This window comes from Apteryx mantelli, chromosome 12, assembly GCF_036417845.1.
Source record: "Apteryx mantelli isolate bAptMan1 chromosome 12, bAptMan1.hap1, whole genome shotgun sequence".
Lineage (NCBI taxonomy): Eukaryota > Metazoa > Chordata > Aves > Apterygiformes > Apterygidae > Apteryx > Apteryx mantelli.
In genome coordinates this window covers 25,875,275-25,896,378 of record NC_089989.1, presented here as the reverse complement: position 1 = coordinate 25,896,378, position 21,104 = coordinate 25,875,275, and the positions used below count along the sequence as shown (strand labels likewise).

The 21,104-nt window shown below is 45.1% G+C and overlaps 1 protein-coding gene across 1 annotated transcript in view; it reads right to left on the bottom strand.

Moving 5' to 3' along the window:
• The window catches only part of LOC106497361 (contactin-4), a 344,686-nt gene continuing 323,582 nt past the window's right edge, over window positions 1-21,104 (bottom strand). Inside the window, exons 14-24 of the mRNA XM_013958278.2 lie at window positions 18,466-18,641; window positions 15,617-15,737; window positions 11,755-11,913; window positions 10,840-10,989; window positions 10,028-10,098; window positions 7,874-8,108; window positions 7,225-7,340; window positions 5,997-6,183; window positions 5,387-5,499; window positions 3,137-3,305; window positions 1-1,872 (exon numbers count right to left, since the gene is read on the bottom strand). Coding sequence (XP_013813732.1) covers window positions 1,772-1,872; window positions 3,137-3,305; window positions 5,387-5,499; window positions 5,997-6,183; window positions 7,225-7,340; window positions 7,874-8,108; window positions 10,028-10,098; window positions 10,840-10,989; window positions 11,755-11,913; window positions 15,617-15,737; window positions 18,466-18,641 — 1,598 coding nt within the window. The 3' untranslated portion in view covers window positions 1-1,771. The remainder of the gene's footprint in view (window positions 1,873-3,136; window positions 3,306-5,386; window positions 5,500-5,996; window positions 6,184-7,224; window positions 7,341-7,873; window positions 8,109-10,027; window positions 10,099-10,839; window positions 10,990-11,754; window positions 11,914-15,616; window positions 15,738-18,465; window positions 18,642-21,104) is intronic.

Sequence of the window (21,104 nt, the reverse complement as noted above, 5' to 3'; positions counted from 1 at the left end):
TCTTTACAAATGACAGAATATTTATTACCAATACCTTTAAAAAAAGATTACATCTGCTAGATCACTGATAAATATCATTTACACCGGGGAGAAAACTACATAAGCTTTTTTTGTTCCATTTTTCTTGTTTTTGTGTTTTTTTTGTTTTTGTTTTTTTACATAGAAGTAACCATATCAAACTAGGAAAGGAACACAGCTTGAAATACTGACAATATTTCTCTGGTCAACACCCCTGACTTCTACACAAGTGGAATCCTGGTTATGAGTTACTGAATAAATATATTTAGAAGGTCTAAAAGTTAATTGTATTATTTGTAAGCAAAAAAGACAAGTTACAGGCAAGTTCAAGCTATCAGGAAAAATAATAATAAACCACTGCAGCGCATTTAAACTTGAAAATTGTATAGAAAATTCCATTGCCTTTTACTAGCATTATCCCATCTGAGTGAACTTACAAAATTACCCCATAGTAACAAACAGTCCTTCTCTTAAGAAGAATTATTTTGCTGTGGATATTGTCATTTTCCAGTGTGATTCTATTACGCCTTCCGACTTCTACGAAAAGTTCCTAAAGAAACGTAGACTTCCTAGCACAGAGCTGCCGGGAGTTCGTACCTCCCTGCAGATAATTTGCAAATTCATATGAGCCCCTTCGCACTCCCGTGCGACAGTCCCTAGAAGTATGATACATTTTATCTGATGATCTGGATTCAAATCAGATTTCACAAACATTCTCTACAGCGGAGTCGTGAAGAATTACGAATTACGTTAAAATGCACATTGAAAATAAGTGAATGTTCAGACGATGAAACCAGTGGTAGCTGAACGTCTCAGAGCTGCTGTATTCGAATCCCCGTGGTATAAAATCCAGACAAGCAACACCGATTTAGCTGGGTTTACACCAGGGCACCTAAAGGCCAGAATCATGTTGTTCAGTTGCTCCAGTACCTTTCACTTTGCGTCACTAGAGGCAGAGATTACGTCTTTGCAGTATCTTCATTCCTATCCAGTTTAATGCTAACTATGATACAGACAAAGCTATTTCAAGACAGTAAAAATGGAACCTTACTGCGTGATGTCAAAATATTAGCTACATGTACTGTAGTCCACAAATGAGCAAAAATCTGTGTATTTTTTGAGATTACAGCGTTCTTAATGATTATTTCGAGTTTCTCTTGCTTAGTCCTCTAAATAAAACGTAAAGTATCTTGTGTGTTAAAAGCAGTTGATTTAACACAAAGATCATAACTGTCATTTAAATACAGCTGCATTAAGAACCCGATCAGAAACAGTTCTGCCGGCGTGCAGCCTTGTAAATCTGTACAATACAGTTGCAGCCAATTTACTAAGAACAGCTTTGAACTCTCAGTCATAAAGGAAAAAATCCCAAACAATATTTTTATGATAATGTTGTCCATAGCATTTTATAGCAGAGGAAAAATTAATATCTACATCATATGTTAACTTTAAAAAATTCTATAAAACACTAAATATATAATAAAAAATATGCATATAAGGACATATGTAAACTGCTTTGGTAACATCATATTACAGATGTTTTCAGTGCATTGCAGAGTTTCCAAGGAAACTTCAGACAAAGCTATATTTGCTTTGAGGAAGTACTGTATAATGCCATTCCTAAAGAAGCATAAACATTTTTCCAGTAGTAAGATGTACTCAGACCACAATATTACTTAGTACTGGGTGTCTTCAAAACAACTAGCTAAATGTTGCTTATATTATAAACAAGAAGTCCTTGATGTAATTTTTGTCATAAACTGGACCGAGCTGTGAGCGATATCATTATTGTGCTGATGGCTGACAAGGTGCAAGCGTTGGATGTCGAGGAGCCGGATCCCCTGGCATACGCATCTGCGGAAAGGAGAGAGGGGAAAAACCCACAGTAAAGACAGCAGGAGGCATTAACCAAACGTATTGTGTTATAGCCACCGGCGTTAATTCATTTTCCTCCGATTAAGCGCGACGACAACGTCAGTAGGTGAAGAGCCGGGAAGGGACCCCAGGTCGGAGCCGGCGGCCAAGGGCAGGTGTCCCCGCGCGGGATCGCGCTTCGGCCGAGCGCCTCAGTCGCTTATTGGGTTTTACTTCTCTAACTGAATTTTTGGTTTTACTTAAACTCCTTCTGGTGTTGCACTGAGGGTATAGAGCAATTATATTATATTACTTCATGGCCTGTCTGCTTATTTTTTACAATTGTGCTATATTCAAGCTGTTATTTATGGCATCAGTCTGGCATGATCCATGTCCTCAAGGAGCTACATATATGCTTTGTGGCCCACTGTGTTGAGCCAAATAGGAGCTGGCATGTGTTCCTGCTCTCCCTGCTCTCCCGCGCCTGCTGATTAAATTCTTCTGTATGGTTTATACAACCATAATATACATCTGTGCTGGAGATAATTCTGATCTCACCCAGAATTTTTTTTTTTAACGTTGCTGTAATTTTAATGCCATATTCCTGCATTGCAGAGGATCCTGATTTAATGCAGTTTATAAACTGCGGCATTATTAATGGAAGATGGGACACAGAGATTTTGCAAAAGCAATGCTGTATAATAAAATACTCTCTTTTCTGTTTGTTCTTCTACGCAACCTCATTTCCCTAAATAAATATTTATGCATCCAAAACACAATGGAATATTGCTATACAGTAGCCTTATAAATTTAGAAGCCTCTGAACGTTGTATTTTATATTTTGTTACAGTGAATTGCAGTGAAACAATGTGCTCAATATATATGAGCATGGAAGTAAGAGAGTGGAAAGAGTCCAGAAATCTTAAATACAAATATAACCACATATTATGGTGTTTCTTACAGGGCAATCTTGATTCAGGATGGAATCGAAAGCTGGGGCTGGAACACCTGCTGCTGCTGGGCAAGCCTGGATTTCAGCTGCCCGCGCAGGAACGGGCAGAGCTGCGGCTTGGCCCTGCTCAGCCCGAGTCCTCTGGTTTGCCCCTGTTTCTCAGCGCGAGCTGGTATTTGGGTAAAACCCAAATATCACCGAGCGAGGAGAAAAGGGGAAGGCAGGCAGGGGAAACGCTGGCTGTGGGCAGGCTGCAGGCTGCCGCGGCCGGGGCGCGAAGCCCGGCCCCGACCCCGCCGTCCCCGCTCTTACTCGATATCTTTGGAATTCGGATTTGCTCGCTGCTGCTGCCGTCGCCGCCGTCGCTGAACGGCTTTATCTCGATGATGTAGTCTTCGTCGAAGGGCAAGGACAGCTCCACAGACGTTTTATTGGTTTCTATTACGGAGGTACTGCTCTGTCTGTTCCACCTGTATAAAACCTACAGCAAAGGCGAGAGAAAAGGAGACAGAAACACCAGAAACGGTCACTTCCACACGAGCTTCCAGGTTTCCTGCTGGTCTTCTTACGTCTCGAGGGCCACAGGATTTACTCTGCGACGACCAGGAACACGGCAGATTTCGAAGCCGTGTTATTCTGAGCCTGGCGCGTGTTTTCGTGAGGAACCTGCGCCAGCGTGGCCCCGACTCTGGGGTGAGGGGAAGCCGCGGGACCTGGTGGGCAGGGCACTCTCGGAGGATGGATTTGATATCGGAAATCAGACAAATGCAGCCCCGGCAATTAGCGGAGCGCCTCGGCCTCTCCGCTTGATTAAACTGCATTTCCCACCAGCTGGGGCAGTTTTGGAAGCTCTCCCTTACTGCCAGCTCCAGCCAATGCTGGTGCACGTCAGAAACGTGATTTAATTTATAGGCTATCTATCGGAAATTGCTTCCAGAAGGGCAATTCCAGGCTCTTTACTCCGAGGATGACAGATAAAAGAACTAAATGAGGAAGAACTTCCAGTAGTAAATTAGAAAAACAAACAAATAAGCAGGTTCTGCCACAGCTTGCAACCAGAAAATATTTGTAAATGGACCATGTCCCCATTCGGAGGGCTGACTGAGGCGCCTGCAAACTTCGAATTCACAAATTCCCCCGCAAGCACTTTACATTCGGCGTATTTCCTCCCCTATCTAGCGTTAACACAGCTCGGCTTTTATCCCCAAAATGCAAGGTGCTGAATATCACTTTTCCTCAAATTAGAAAGATTCATAAGCATCCCTCCTCTATTCGGGGTACCTGAGACATCAAATTCAGTGTCTCCTTAGTCCTTACTAATGACTGAGCTAAAATAAATCCTGAGGCTTATTTAGTCAAAACCACCTACTACATTTCTTCAGGAAACTGAGTTGGGGTATTTGATGTAGTGTCAAACCAGCTTCCCAGAATAAATTGCTTTTCTGATTTACCTTCTGTCTTTTCCTAAGATCTGGAAATTCTGCTAATTTAGATTATGACATAAAATACAAGATTTCCAGGAAAAAAGAAGACAGGCAATGTTTTGCTGTGACCTAGGAACGAATCTGGCTACCTTATTCTAACAGTTTCCTTTTTCAGGAGTCACAACAGTCTCTCTCACCCACTTTAACTGACTTTTTAATTTGCATTTCAAACCTGAAATATGTAGTGAAAAGTTGGTCCAAACTGCTGAGATTCATCTGAGGTTTTGACTGAAACCCCTGAGGAATTGCTTATTTCTGACAATCCAGTACAGTGCACTGAAGATAATTAAAAGTTAGTGCAGAAATTCAGGAAAGCTGGCAGAGACTCACAAACGTGACACAGCCAGAATTTCAGATTGTGAACAATATATGAAGCACGTCCAGTTTCTTCATCATTTCAAGTTCTGGGGGAAAACGTTCACACAATTCAACCCTCCAGGCAACGGTTGGCAGTTGCACACTGGTACCTTCTTTGGGCCAAATTAAACCCTTGTGTAAGGTGATAGAGCTGAATTCCTCCCAAGATTTCTCTCTAGTTAAATTATACCCTACTAAAACTGCTACTTAATGAGGATTCTCTTTCCTTTCTTTTGGCTTTGCTTTCCGAAGAAAATGGAGCTATTAGGAAAGCATTTTATTTATCTGCAATTATTGAGCCACCCGTAGCATTTGGAAGATTTCTACCAGAAGCAGGGGAGCTGCAAGCAGCCGACAAGCCTCCGTGGCTGGAAAGCCGGGACGGGGTTTGCCACCCTCACGGTGGCGGCCACCAGGCGCTGCTGGGGTGCGAATGCACCGTGCAGAGACCTGCTTCTCTGGGGGCGAGGACGTTCAACCAGCAACCTTGGCGGGTAGCACAGCAGGCTCCCTAAATGCTGCTGTGCTCTCCATTTCTAGCTTTTTAACCTGGAAAGCCGTATCATGAAAAATCACTTAATCTGGTCTTTTTATAAACCCCAGACTTGACACCGGATCATGGGAATGTTCATTACACTTAACATGAATTCCTTGCCGGATCAGAGGGTCCCAAGGGAGGCAGTGCAGCGAAGCAGTAGCCCTCTGCCGACCGAACACTCACCTTGTATCCCTTCACCTCTGATTCGTTATCCAGGGCTTTTACTTGATCCCAGTTCAGTATAATCTTGGAGTCAGATGAATTCCATATGATGTTTCCAGGGGGCTGACTTGGGGCTATATCAAAATACAGGAGGCATTACATTATTAAGGAGCAATGTTTCCCTGTTGGATCCCTCCCAGCACCAATGGAGCTTCTACTGCCACGGCTGAGCATGTACACAGTCTTATTGCTCTTGAAAGTTAATGCGCTGTTCCACTGATCTGTGTCCTCAAGGTCACCGAAGGGGCGACACAACACAGCGCTCTAAATGAAAAAGGATTCAGCCAGTCGCTCAACATGCCTGAGACCAGAAGAAAAAAGCCCTCTTGAATGATGAGATAAATATTTAATTTTCCTGCCCAGCTGTGATTTCAGTTTTGCATGCTCTGCTTACTGAACATGGGGAAGAGCCTTAGGAGAAAGGCTGGTAAACCTTGTGTACAAGAACCCAGCAAAGGAAAATCTCACAGCACCTTCGAACTTGAGAGAGCTTGAAAGTGACAGAGAAAGGGCTTGTAGACACCCTTCGAATGCGGTTCGAGCGGTCCAGCCTCTCCGCACGAATACTCACGCGGTTTTCTTGTCGTGACATTGACTGTGGCGCTGGCGGGTCCTGTCCCGGCAGTGTTGTACGCCTTGACTGCTAAATGATACAGTGCATTGCCTCGCAAATTGGTGACTTTTGCGGATGTTTGGTTACCAACAGTTCTAGTTCTTTTTGCATTTTCTTCCTTTTCATCATGTCTCCAATATCTAACCTGAAAAACAGAGTAGGTTTTACTTCCTTAGTTCCGCAAGAGGCAACTTTTCTGTGTTTTTGGCTAGCTGCTAAGTGGAACATGGAACAAACAGTAAATATTCCTTGCACGACCTTTTAGTCCGTGCAAGGCCTGCCCTTCGGGCCAGGCTCTGCAGCTCGTGGCAGCTCCCGCAGCGAGGTTCCTGCTGCCCCGCGGGGACCTGCTAGCAGCACCGCCGCAGCGCCAGCGCCGCTCGGCCGCGAGCTCCGCACCGCTGCCCAAAGGGCCAGCACAAGGCAGGCAAATCCTGCGCCCTGCTCCCCTCTCTTCGTTCCTTGCTAGACATAAGCATGGCTGCATTGCCTTCTTCCAGCCCTCAAGACCTCAGGTAGAGGCTGGCCACAAAAGTTCATTTACCTTCTTCACTCAGTACCCTGAGCCCGCCCAGGCCATAGCTCTTTACAGCCACAGACCAGCAGCAAGTGAAATACTGTGTCTAATAATGTGAGGTTTATCTGAACGGTTAATGTGACCCTAATTACTGCTGAATGGAGAAGGGCTGCACACACCATCCTGGAACTGCAAATCCCATTAGGGCAATGTTCTACCTCATCTCTGTAAATCCTGCCATTTTCTCCAGCTCTGGGGAGACCACAATAATTAGAAATGCCAGCTTCTGTCTGTAAATTCAGGGGACGGTACTTCTGCCTGCTTTGGTTTCAGATGGAAAAAATGACACAATTTATAGACTTCAATTTTCCACTCAACTACACGGACTTCAGATCCTGCAGCCTGTCCTGGTCTTCAGGGAACGGCGCTTCCCCTAACGAGACCTGCTCCCCGCCTTCAGCTGGGCTGCGTACGGCCACAGGCAGAGTCTTTTACCTCGTGAGAGAAACCTCTGAACGCTGAAGGAGAAATGAAGTCAAGATTCAGCAGGAACCGGCCTGCCTCCTGGGCAGGCTGCGTAAGGAACAGCATTCGAATGACTTTCCATTGTATCTTTCTGTGTCTCCTCAATGATTAGCACTGAAACAATGCCGCGTTTCGTTCTCCTACCTCGTAGCCCTGTATCCTTCCTTTAGTCGGATTCTCTCGAGGGGAAGCCCAAGAAATTTCAATGTCTGAAGCAGAAAGGCTTCTGGCAAAAACGCTGGTTGGAGCTCTGGTCGGTTCTGGATAGAGGAGTTAACAATAAAATTTGAGTTTTCAGTTTTATGTTCAATTAGTTACAAACTTCAAGGGATTTTCCTCATTACATGAGAAAAGAGGCAGGCAACCAAAACAAACTTTCACTTTTCAAAATGATGCCCTGTCAGCCCTGGGCCTGACTGCCCTTCTCCTCTGTGTAAGAAATAATAAGATGTCATTTCTAACCTCAGCCCAGAATACCATGTACTGCAATTAGGACAAAAGGGAACATTTTCTCATCAGTGGACATTAATTCATACTAAATCTCAGCTGAATTCTTTCCAGATTACATATTACTTCTCCATTAATATCAAAAGATTTCATTAAGATGAATGTTATTTTAATGACCATCAAAAGAATTAATCATGGCTTGCCATTTATTATAAATCAGAGCAAGGATTAGATATCAAAGGATATGTCAGCGTGGATGCGAAACCCTTTCAACTCCTGTTAACGCCTCCTGTGCTCAATGGCAAGACACCAGCGAGGGGGGCGACGCGGCGGCGGCACGCCGTACCTTCCTCGGCCGAGTAGACGATGGTGACGGGGCTGAAAGACCCTTCGCCTTTGTTGTTGTACACCCCCACCTTCACCTCGTAGGGCGAGAAGGGCGGCAAGGTCTCGTTGCGAAACACGTATCGGGAGGCGTCGGGAGAGGCCACGACGGTCTGCATCCAGCTGACGGTGCCGAAGGGCCGGAAGGCCACCACGTAACCGAAGCCACCGCCGTTCTGCAGCTCCTCGGGCACCGTCTGCAGGCGGCAGAGCACACAAGAGCAGCCCTGTCAGCCACAGCGCGCGCTTCTTTCTCCTTGCATGCTACCTATCGCCCGCCGGTCCTTTTAAAATTACTGTCCTAAACAGAGTACCAGAAACTGCAAACAGCTGCAGTTCTGCTTTGCATCTAACCTGGATTTATCCCACCCTACTGTTGGGCAGCGAAGTGGTATGTCTGTGCTGGGAGCCTTGTTGCTCCACGCGCTCCCTGCAGTCAGGGCAGAAAGCTGTGTCTCCAGAAGATGCTCTGCCTCACTTTCTGTGGGTGCCTATCCTTCCTCATCGTTTAGAGAAGGAATCTGGAGCAATAACATGGCTAATGTTAGGTGCTACAGTGACTAAGTGTCTAAAGTTTGGGGGGGTGAATCCAGGACACAGCTCCTGCTTTCCAAACACGTGCAGCTGTTCCCACATCTTTGGATTCATATGTGAAGTCCTGAAGAAAATATTCTGAGTCACAACGCAGGCCGCCGCGGGTCTGGCTCCCCTCCCCAGCGCCGGCTGCGAGCCCAGGCGTGCTGGCCAATGTTCATCCAGGGACCCAGACCAGGCCAGCTCCCTATTCAGATCCTGGAGAGTAAGAGATCGATAATCCCGGGCAATAAGAGATCAAGATGGCAGTGAGTGACTTGTCGTAAGTGTGATGGAGAACAGCAAGTAAGTGATAGGTAACAACTGGAAAAAACAACCTACCATCTTCAGGTCACTTCTATACATACTGCCATTTCCTGGCCTTGGGCTTGTAGCCCCCCAAAAAGGTGCATTCGAAACCAAAGCTTCAATTTATTAAAACGATCCTTAATTACGGGCCACTGTCCCACAGAAGGCGATGGTGCTTGAGCACAAGCAGGGGTTATTTCTGGAGGCTGCTTCCCACTCGGGGTTCTACAGCTCAAAACAGTACTAAGCCAAAAGAAAGGGCCTCTGTGCATTTAATAGCTTAAGCTGATTATTTTACTGGAATATAAATTATATTTTCTGCAAATTGTGATTCAAAGTCACGGCTCATGTTCTTGCCATATGTGTTTTTGAAACACACTAGAATATCTTTAAGAGATACAGTGAAACTAATTAGTCCAAGGGAGGAGGAAATTTAGCACATCAGGCTGTGTGGTAAGGATAAAAAGCCATTTATAGTTTTTTAATAACCTTAAAAATATCTCTGATGATTCATTCTGCCAGTTTGGTCAACAGTTGTGCTCAGCAGAAGTGTTAGCGTGTCTAGTGAAGTTCATTATTTGGGAAGACATGCCAGCTTCATCGCATCATAACATGAAAATATGAGCAGATAAATGACTAGAGTTCCAACCCTGACTACCCTAAGGAATACTAAACATTTTTCCTCCTTGTATCTCCTCTTGCGGGTTTTCATCATCAGCAACAAAAGCCAGCATGTAACGTGTCACGCTAACTCTTAACTATGTGCTGGCATATCATCCGGTGCAGGAATGAGGGTTTAAGATTGGAAGCCAGCCACAACCACTCTCAATCGGATCAGGACTTCCCCAGATTGGCCTCACAAGATCTGTTTCGCACTCCCGGCAATTCCCGCCCCTACGGCAGTCTGTCCCCGTTTTGCCGTATTTCTGGTGATGTGCTCAGCGCCGGAGGGGGCTGTGCTCACGTGCAAGCGGCAATGCACAGCCTGCTCTCTGCCCTCGCACAGCACTTCTGCGTCGGCCTCACTGCACCAGGGCCCGCGACGAGGGAGCGATTTTAGCTGAATTTTAATAGCTGGGCTATTTTATCACACCACTTGGGCTTTTTACCACAAGCAGTTTGAAATCTACATAAGCTACACTGGGCTCCGTGGGTGGTGGGGTGACACTGGGGTGAAAGGGTGCCTCTCGATCAGGACCATACTCATTTTCTTCTTGGTTTGGATGCCACTTACCTCCCAGGTAATGACCAGCTCAGACTTGCTCCCTCCGCCTCCACTGACGTTAGCTGGGGTGACTTCAGGAACTGCAAAAAAAAGATGCACAACAGTACATAGCATTGAAAATGCAAGCGGTGATTTTGCAACCACAAGAGTGTTGAAATGACACAGACCTACATAACAACAGGATTGTTCTGGCCTTTCCCTTCTGGGTACCAAAAACATTATTAGCAAATGAGTAATTTGCCATGGCAAATACTATATTAAAAGTAAGTCAATAATAGTATATTAAAAGTATGTCGATTAACTTGTGTATTCAGTCTCTAATTGTTTAGTTTAAACATTTATCTTTCATAAAAAGGGCTCATTCATTTTCCTATTTGATATTCTCTTCCATTACAGGCTAAAACAGAACAGAGGAGTCACCTCCTAGGGGTTTTGCTGTAATGAGGCACATATTCCCGGAACAACCACACTGAGCTTACTCCTTGCACTGACTCACAGTTCCCATCGCTGAGCAGTGGATACTGGACAGCACTCTCCAAAAAACCTGCCCAAATACCTTTTCCCCCACAGAAAGTGATGATTTTCCAAGTGGAGGAAATCTTCCTGTATGTCCAGAACTAGTGGAGTCAAAAGAGCCCATGTGGAGCTCCACAAACCCTACTGCTTATTCCATCTTGCATGTACGAACCGTGCACACAAATAACATGCCACGAGGGAGAAAAGTGTAGAAAATGCTTCTCGACTTTCTCCTGTGTAACACATTCTTTAATGCTGAGGAGTTCTTTCGCCAAGCTCTAACTCCGTTTCCCACCACTACTTACGAGCTTCTTCAGTTCTTCTCTTCTCCGACGGTCTGCTTGGTTCTCCGATCCCAATAAGGTTGGCAGCCACTACTCGAAATTCATACTCGACCCAAGGGTTCAAACCCACCACTGTTGCTGTGAACGTCCGGCCATCGATGATCTCTGGAACTAAGAGACAGTGAGAGGTCAGGAATGCAATTAAAACCACTAACAGGATTAAAGACCACATATCTGATACCCTTAAAAATGAGGGATTAGTGTAAATATGAACTGAATAAGGACTGACAAACCTTTTCTCATTTTTTAATGCTTTGTTAACTGCCAAAAATGTAAAATAGGTGGCACTAAAACATTGTGCTGTCAGCACAGAGATTCCTGCTATTAAAAAAATCCTCCTAAATTGCCACCTTCTGAAAACAAAGTGCCAAGACAACAGGCTCCAATGTTTGTTATTTTTACTTTTATTTTTTTAAATACATTTTTCCTCTATTTAATGGTTACTAGAACCAAATTAACCTATGACAGAATGAGCAATTACATCATGGGATTTTTCCCTCTGTCAGGAAAATAATTCTACTTAAAGACAGGCCAGATGACATGGTCTATCCCTGAGGGATGTCTTTATAGGCCACAATTACTGTTGTATATCTCCACCATAGCAACAAAAGATAGGAATTCATTCTGTTTTCCCTTAAACATTCATGAGAAAAATGGATGAGTAATAGCACTGACTGGACCCTAAATCTTTAGGTTGCCAAACTTGAAACTAGTTAAAGAAAGACCAGTGTTCTGCAGTCAATGAAATTACTTTTCAGCGTCCGGGTGCAGAGCTAGTTTCACTCAGCCTACACAGGTAGGTCCTGACGGATTTGTTTTTTTATCTCCAGAGATCTTTGCAGGCCAGGCTCAGCTCCTGCCGAGTGATGCATTTACCTGTGCTCACCGCTTGCCACCCCACGGAGAAGGGGGTTCTCGCCTGTACGACGTACATCGTAATAGGGCTGTGATTGTCTGCTCCCGGTCTCCAGGACAACTGCGCTGTGGTGTCAGTGATTTCATCTATTGTCACAGCTTCAGGCGGACCTGGGGGACCTGTGAGAAAAATTACAGGAGAGGAGTGCTTAAAGCTTTGGGACGACATGAGGAAGGAACACTCTGTTCTTCATCCCTTACTTAGGACAGGGGTAATTTGGTCTCTGTCAGGGAGCTGCGCTCAGCCATAGCTGTGGTTTAGTGGCCTTCTTGTTGTCTGGATGAGATTGGGAGGCCCGAGAAGGGATGGCTTTGCAAAACCAGAGATTATCGGCTCCATCCACAGCCCTGACGATCCCACCGAAGCACAGCGGTGTCAAGCCCCACTGCATGCTCACTACTTGTCCCGCAAGCGCGCAGCTTGGAGGCCTTTTCACATCAAGATATACCTGAATTACCTAACGGACCAAGGATCAGTCTGTCATCTCCCTTTTGCCAGTTTAGGACTGGACTACAGAAGCAAGTATTTTTTATGGCTACAGCTTGGATGCACTCAGAAGCTGGTGAGGAACGAAGACCCTTTTTGTACTTAGCATCTTGCATAAGTATGTACCAGGATTTTCTGTTTCATTGCTTGGGCCCTGTTGACCAGTAAAGCACTATATAACACATCTCTCTGAGAGATGACCTCACTCCCATATCATATGTCCATTGCAATCAGTACTGGTACCTGAGGAGAAATCTCCCAAAAAGGACAGTTTCACAATAAATTCTCCACTTTTAATTCATTCTTGCACCTTTGGACTAAAATAATTCTCATATGCTGATATTCAGAGAGCTGGACATATTTAAATACTTAAAATACCCTGAAACCTTCCAATATCCTGTCTTTAAAATGAAAGTTTCAGCAGGTCTAGCCAGATTTAATTTCTAAGAAGTTAAGATTTTAAATAGTTTTGCTGGGGCGATGGGAGAATAACCATGTAATGCAACCTTATGAAGCAGTTAGCTTGTTCAATTCTTCATCACAAGTTAGATGATAGTGTCACATTTGAGAAATGAAATTTCACTGTATCCTTCACGAATTACTTATACTGCTTGGCAGAAGCTGAAATGAACTGTCACTTTCATATTTTGGAATAACGATGGTTATTCCCAGCATTTCAAAATATCCTTGTTAGCAGGGTGCAAGGAAATATTGCCAGATGAACTCAAGAGAAAACTCATGCAGACGCTACCCTAAAATCAACTGAAGGAAAAGCCTCTTTGGCACCTTCGTGCAATCATTACATGAGATAGCAAAGAATTATTAGCTGCGCCTCCGTGCAATTAGGTGAGATAACGAGTGCGAGAGGCAGCCAGCGGGCTCGGACCAGGCGAGGAGCAGGGCTCTGAGCTGCTGCTGCTGCGGCTCCCGGCGGCCCTTCGCCCCGGGCTGCTCGCGCTTCGCTCCGCAGGGGACGGGTGCCACCCCCGAGCCCCAGTGGCTTTCCTGATAGATCCCAACAGCTTTTTTTCAGCTTCAGAGCAAAAAAAAGAAAAAGGCTACCGTAGGGCGAAAGGGGGAAAAATGATCAAGTTCAGTCCCCAGTTTCCCAAATATTTCGGGGCTGCTAGCAGACATGCGACTACCATGTTATCACGGCATGAAAAATCTGACCAAGTGGCCTGGTCTGTCCACGCGTGGTGCCACAGGTTACTTCTTCTGTATGCTCTTGCTTGATATTCCCTGACATCAAGTAAATAATTGATTTTTGTCCTAGTTCTTACTTTGACATGTCAAATGACTATATTTTTTAAAAAAACTTTTAAAATTGATTATGAAAGTTCTATTTATGCACTCGCTTTTCATCTCCCCCTCTGTTGTCACAGCCCACCTCAGGCCGTTTTGTTACAGGTATCGTGGGTATTTCCTCATTTTCCTACAGCCGGTGACAAGACACAGCCCAGCTGTGAGCATCAGAGAAGGAAGAGAGCTGCCGGGGAGCCGGGGCAGCGGGCGAAGTCCCTGCAGCTGCTCCGGGGAGTGACAAGATCAGCGTTTGTGCCGTCACCAACAGTCTCCTGTGAGAACCGAATGTTCCTCCCGCCTGTTTACCGAGCCAGCACTAGGGAAGTTACTTAAGCAATGTCCTCATCAGCAGGCTGTTTTGAAACGTTTGTGCAAAAAACCTGCATCTGAAACAATGCTGCAGCAAAGATACAAAAATCAACATAATGGGGAACCTGGGCAACCTCCCGGGGCAAAGCGCGGCAGCTTCACCGCCCGCACGGGGGAGAGCAGCCCGGGCCGTCGTTTGGGATTTGCTCCACGTGGGGCCTCACAGAAACCGAGGGAGCGAGCCGGCCCGCGCCGCTGCCCCACGGCGTCGGCAGCATGCGGCCCGCGCCGCGAGGGCCCCCGCATGGCCTGCAGCTCTCCGCGCCACTACAGTCAGAGGAATAAAAGCACGAATGTTTGTGTTCCCGAGCTCCTTACTGTAGCAACAGAGCTTATAAAGCCCCAGGACAATCCCTACTCGCTTCCCATAAGATGCTGTATGCAGTATCACTTACGAGCCTCAAGTGCCACTAATTTGGCCAACGGACTGATCGGCATCAGAGGCAGCAAACGGAGCGTGCGTACGGAAAAGCAACAGCACCTTATCCCACGGGGCAGGGGAGGGGCTGACAAACCACACTTATCCGCTCACGCGTCCAGCAATCATTGCTCCTCCAGCAGACTCTCATGGCTTCTTTGCATTGCACGTGGCCAAGAACTTCTGCATTCATATTCTTAACGGGGCAAAGGCATTGAAAGGCTCAACGATATTGTGCTAATAACAGAAAAGCCCAGCTACAGACAAGGGTACATCGTGGCTGAAAGTTTATGGCCTAATCCTGCACATTTTGCTCTGGCAAGGCTGCGATGAAGAGGGAATTTCTTATTGCTTTTTCATGCTCTCCTCTGCTTTTTTTGATCAGACTGAGAATATATGTTACATGGAGAGCATGAAAACTAGGATTTTGCACGTAAGAAGTGCCTGCAATTTTTTCTTTGAATTATTTTTAAAATATCTGCCTTAATTTTTACCTGGGGGGACAAACTGAGGGTGGAATGGAGGAACAAGGGGGCAGGGCTCAGTTCAGTGCTCACTCTTCCTCCACCCCTGACTTCTCGAGACAACCTAGGGAAGGAGCTGCAGGCCTGGGTGTAGTCAGGGTTTGAGTGATGAAATTTATCCTTGCTAAATTCCGTGTACTTTCCTTTCTGCTGGGATCTTTGAGAACCGAGGATGCTAGGTACAGAGAAAACCAAGTTTTGTCTTTCACAGAGCTAAAGAGCACAAAAACATATACTTACTAAAAGGACCCAGAATCTGGCTAATTAATTGCATCTCAGTTAATGCCACACTTAAAGATCACCTACGCACGGCAAGGATTTGATCTTGAAGCATCAGTGATGTCCCTAAATCATGTTTATTCTAGAAAAGGAGCAAGTACTGTCAGGGATCAACGCAGTGAATTAACTGGGCGCTATTTCTGCTGTGCCGCTGACCACAGAAAGGAGCTCAGTCGGTGCAAGTTTTGCATTCGGGACATGAACGTGTACCATTTATCTGTGCTGCGTGTTCGTTGTATGAGCATGTATATATGACAGACGCTTTACACGCGCTGTCTGAAAATGTACTACGAACCACAGCGTGTACTTAGAGCTTATTTCTTAGATTAATTACAAGATGCTGGGATTCTAATGAATGTCTCTGAGACCATGAATTGCCTTACCAGCCGCAGAAGATAGGAAGAAAGCAATTTTACAACAACAGTAACAAAATTCAAATACCTCTTACAATGAGGTCTGCAGCAGCCGATAGCTTGTCCACACTTGTTTGCACCATGCAGACATATTTCCCAGCATGCTTCAGCTGGATGCTTCTGATCATCAAATCACCAGCTGAATCCTGCTGATAAAGTAGGGAAAAGTGGTTACAATTACTTTTTAATGAGCGCTAAACATCATTATCACATGAAGGACACTGTGACTAATGGATTTATTTTACACTGGCTGATGAAAACATTAGTAATGCAAGCCGTGGCCTATTAAAATTATGTGAGTCTGCCTTGAAGATAAAAGCAGTTGCATTTCTAAAATTATGGCTTTTACAAGGGACAGCGAAGCCTGCTTTGGGTCAGTTAAGCAGTTTACCCATTAAAACAATGTGATCAAGCTTATTTAAGGCAAGTTTGCTCCAATTCCTCCTTTCTCTCTCTGGATATTGGTATTCAGATGTCTACGTTCTGCCTACATCCATTTTTGTAAGGGAAAACCAGCCCAAATTATGAGACATCTGCAGTAGTTTCACAGCCTTGTATTATGGCCAGCATTTTGATTGCCCAGTGTTTTTGTGCTAAAGATCATGAGAACAGCACTCTCTAAGGAAATTTTGCACCACCTAACAGCAGTAATTTGTTTTCCAAACGCCAAATGCATGTCTGATTAACTGTTGAACAGAACTAATTATGTTTCCGCATGTACAGGAAACTCAACTTTCTGATTTTTCCTCCAGACACAAAGCGCTCAGTGCACCAGCCATCTCACGGAACCTTGTGATTGTGGCTTTCTGATTGAAGAATATTAATAAAGTTTGTAATTTTAGCTTTGCGGGCCGAGCAAGTAGAGTCACCGGGAACAGCTGTCACTGCTGAGGTACACGCTAGGCATAAATCTTTAAGTGCATCTTTTAATGATTTCTTAGAGATAACAGCAAGGCTTGTAAATTGTGTTTCCTTTTCCTCTCAGCATTAAATTTCAGTCCTGACAAACGTAAACATAGACTAGGAGTCTGCCTGCAACCTAGCAGAGCACGTGACTCTGTAAAACAGCCGTCGAGCAACATGTAAAACTGTTCCGTCTTCTACCTCTGCTGAAAATTTGATTTCTTTCCTTCTCTTTCTCGCCACGTTCATCAAATAAAAGTGGAAAAAAGGCATCAGGAAGAATTATGAGAGAGAACATTTTTAGTTGCAACTAAGTTGGAAATTCAGCTCCCACAAGAGCTCCCTAACACGGCACGGGTTAAACGATAGGCACCGTGAGCTGGGAAGGGAAGCAGTGCGGCTCCAAAGCGAAGCAAGCCTTCCACCCGCGGTCCAGACCGAGCCTGCAGAACGCCTCCTCTTTTTCTTAAATCCAAATTTATTTGGAAATTATTTGGAAATTATTTTAGTCAGAGGACTAGCACGAATTGCTGGAGGAAGGTCTGACAGATGTGTTACACCCGTGTTTGAAACCTCTTAGGTTTCCTTAGGTACCTTTTATGGCACTGACTCTCTGCGATTCTCAAAATTTATGCCACAACAACTTCAAAAAAATCTAGAACTACTAAAGAAGTTGAAACAATCTACCATTTGCAATTTAGGTGAAAGCAGAGAAAATCCAACAGGCAGCCGGAGGGGGAAGAGGCGGCAAGAGAGGCCGAGGCCGGCGCCGTGCAGAACGCGGCTGCGCAGCGCGTGGGACTGCTGCTCCCACGGGAGCGTTGCAGGGCCCCGGCGTCCCGCGCTCCCGCCCGGAGCATGAGGCCGCCGCGCTCCCGCCGGCCGCAGCCTGCGTAACCATCTCTCACAGCCCAGCGGGTCCAAATCAGCCAGGGGGAAACGCGAGCGACGGCGGCATGTTGTCGCTCCAGCCCTGCCCCGTCCGGGCCGGCGGGCGGCTCTGGCGGCCGGTGGGCTTCCCTTGCGTGGGAAGTTCTGCCCAGACCCTCCTGGAGAGGCACGAAACGGTGGCTGAAGCAAGCCCGTTTCCCCCTGCCCTAAGGGAGGGAAGAATCCCCATCTCCACTACACTTTCTTCCCCTTATCTACCACGTGCCCATGTACTTCAGCGGAAGCGGTGGCTAGGGCTGTATTTATTGGGAACTCCAAACATCTTTTCAAACCCGACTCTTCTTCTTACTATGAGATTTCCATGAACTTAATCTTTTGAACCTTCAGATAAACAACTCGCTGCACATTGCAAAAGTTTGCACTGTCAGTGGGTGCAGACACACATCAACGCACACACAAGGAACCCTAAGATACCGATGTGACATTTCACTTTGGTAAACACTGAAAACAAATGTCCTCTCCAAGGTCAGCGATGTTTGTAATACTATGCAGTTTATTTTGCGTGGTGGACAAACATTTATTCTAAGCATAGACAGAGACGCGTAAGTATGCCAACAAAGACTGTCTGCACAAATTTGAGGGTAGCCTCTGATTTCCCACTATCTTCTGTGCAAATACAGTGTTCTACAGTAGTTGCACTTAAAATTTCCTTTACAGTTACAGCCACAGAAAAACGATTAGGGCCTTCTCTTTGGGAAAAGCGAGAAGGCACAATTTTGTCTCACAGTGAGAAAATGCACTAGAGGTCTTTTGCCTTAGAGAACTCTGCAATGTTAACACACGTCATTCATGAGAGCAGACTTCAAGGCAGGTCATTAACCAATTATAACATTTCTACATCAACTTTAACAAAAGAGTCTACTGGCAGTGTTTATCTTCTCAGCCTATAAGACACTAGGTAACATGTCTCCTACTATTAAGTCAGCCAAATCCCTTCACTTAGTAGCCCTTCCCTGTTATTTCTAGTCATTGCAATACAAAAGAGGAACAGTCTGGGGAGATTGCTTTAGTATTAATACTTACCCCTCCAACTCTTTCAAAGTGATCCCCATCTTTTTCAAAGTCTATCAGGTGTCCATTAAATGACCAAGTAAACATAAGATCTAGCGAGTGATCATGAGATACCTGACAAGGCAAGACAATACTTTCTCCAACAGTGACATCCATGCTGAAAGGTGACACCATAACCCGTGTTGGATCTGCAAACAACAAAGAGAACAGAAAAAATAAGAACAAATTCTGTCTTATTGAGAACGAAGAGATATCCCAGAGCTGAAAATGGTCCCAAGCAATCTACCACAAATGCAGCATTGTTATCAGAACTTTAAAAATGTAAAAGGTTTAGCTGAGATTGTCACTTAGAGTTAGGAAGATCCTTAATGCAACAACTGAATTATCACATCTTTGATTTTACTCCGATACCTTTCACTTTCAATCAGATTGAAACACCTTTAACAAACCCTCTATGATCCTCTTCCAGTCACAATCTAGATGAGCAGGGAGAAAAGAAAAGGCCAGAAAAGAATGAATCAGATCTGAAAGGCTTGGTTAAAAATTTTGAAAGAGCTTGGAGACCAGAGCTAATTTTACTGGAATCTCTTCCCTCCAAGGATTTGTTTCACAGTCATACTTGATTCACCAGGGTTATCAAAAACCCTTTTTGTTGTTCCTAAATTAAACACTGCCCTGACAAAACACTCTCAATGTAAAATATCCAAAACTGGAATGAAGGAGGGTATATGGAAGACATGAATGATACCTGCTTGTGTCTGGACAGTGAAAGAGCAAACTAACAGAAGCCAAATTCTGGCTATGTTTATTGAAAACCCTGTTTAATACGCCGGTTTCTTCTCTCATCTGATGGACGGTTTTACATTTTTTAAGTAAAACCTGGGTGTTTTTCTGTTGTGTGAGGAGGGCCCACACAAACAATAAACATAAATGAGTGGTACCAACCGAATCTTTCGCAACAGGCAAACCGAAGCCGTGCCCCAAAAAACCAGGTACTGTACTAATACCTGACGGCAGGGCTTTGGGCCGGGAGGTGGCTCCAGGTGTAGCTACTCTGTCCGTGCCACGGGCACAGCCGGTTTGCTCCGTTAGCGGCTCTGACTGCCTCACTTTCAGGCTCTCTGTGGTCTTAAACGAGAAGTTGCTGGCCTGGTGAACAACAGCTCAGGAAGGGTTTTGGGAAGGTGAACTAGATGGAAGATCAGAAAGGTTACTGCCCAAAACACAACATTTACAGAGGAAAGCAAGACCCAAAGGCTGAGGCCATTTGTGATGTAGAAGAGTCCATCTGCTAAAAAATATGGGCAGGAGGATATATCAGCTCCACCTTGGGTTTTGGGACTAATCCCGTATTCACAGCTGGAGTTCATGTGGATCCGTTACCACTGATTTAATTGCCTATTTTTCATATCAGTACGAACAAGATGGTGGCATAGAAAGATGAGCCATGACACATTATGCAGACTTCAGCTCCTCATCTGGGCCCATGAATTCCCTTTGCCTCTCGAGTTAACATTTGTCTTTCATTTCTGTTGACAAAAATGCAGTGATTTTTTCTCCAGGGCCTCAGAGGAAATGAAAAGGAGACAAAATATTGCTTAACAATGAGCCCAAAAGTCTGAAAATCATATACAGATAGATATTTTTGCTTATTCTGAAAGTCCATTCCACATAGCTGTCATAGTAAAATACTACGGGCATTATTCATTCTCTAGTATATGAAACTGAAATCTTAACTACTTCAGCGAGGGACTATTGGCCGACTGCTTAATTTCCTGCTAAAATAATAAAAATACAGGAAAAAAGATATGCACCGGGCAAAACTATTCACTGAAGTTCAGGGGATGCGAAGCTACTCCTGGATTTTCAAAGACCTTATCAGAAGTCTACAGAAGGTAGCAGAAAAGATTTCATCACTGACTTCAATAGGCTTCAGCTCAAGTCCTCAGGGACTTGACTGTGTTACCTTGGGCAAATTTAATTCATCTGTATTTTAGTTTCACTTCTAACAAAACAGAGTAATTCTTATTGTGACCGCAGTAGGTGTTATGAGGCTTAACTAATTAATACAAGTTATTTTAAGCATTTAAAGTTTCTCAGATGAAAAGCAGTATAAATGCAAGTTGCTAAAATAATGCTTGTTGAATTATTATCTGGACTTCTTTTTATACGACGAATGTATCAGGATTTCACAGTTATTTGGCACTGCTATCGCTTAGCTCATGAAGACCCGGAGCATCCACAGCCCAAGCCTTCCTATGGGCCCGTCCCACCTTCGGTGGGGACTCAGGCACAGAAGCACCTTCTGAAAGTCCTTTCAGCATTTCCACTATCCTCCGTGCTGTTCAAAGCCCCTATGAAACGTTTAGGAAGGACAGGACTGTGAGCTGAAGTGAGGGTCCCCCACGAAGCCCGGGGCACTCCTGCAGGAGCCCACGAAGCGCCGGGTAGGCTTTGGCCCTTAACAGCTGTTAGCAGCTGGATTGTGCAGTAGCTAATCCTCACCTCCCTGCCCCTTCCTGCACTCGGAGAGAAGGCAGCACCGTAGCGGGAAGGGCAAAACCTGATTCTTGCTGCTGAAACACGCACAATTTATACACACGTGCAGAACGGGAGGCGGTCGGTGGTTAGAGACCTCCTTTCCCGAGCTG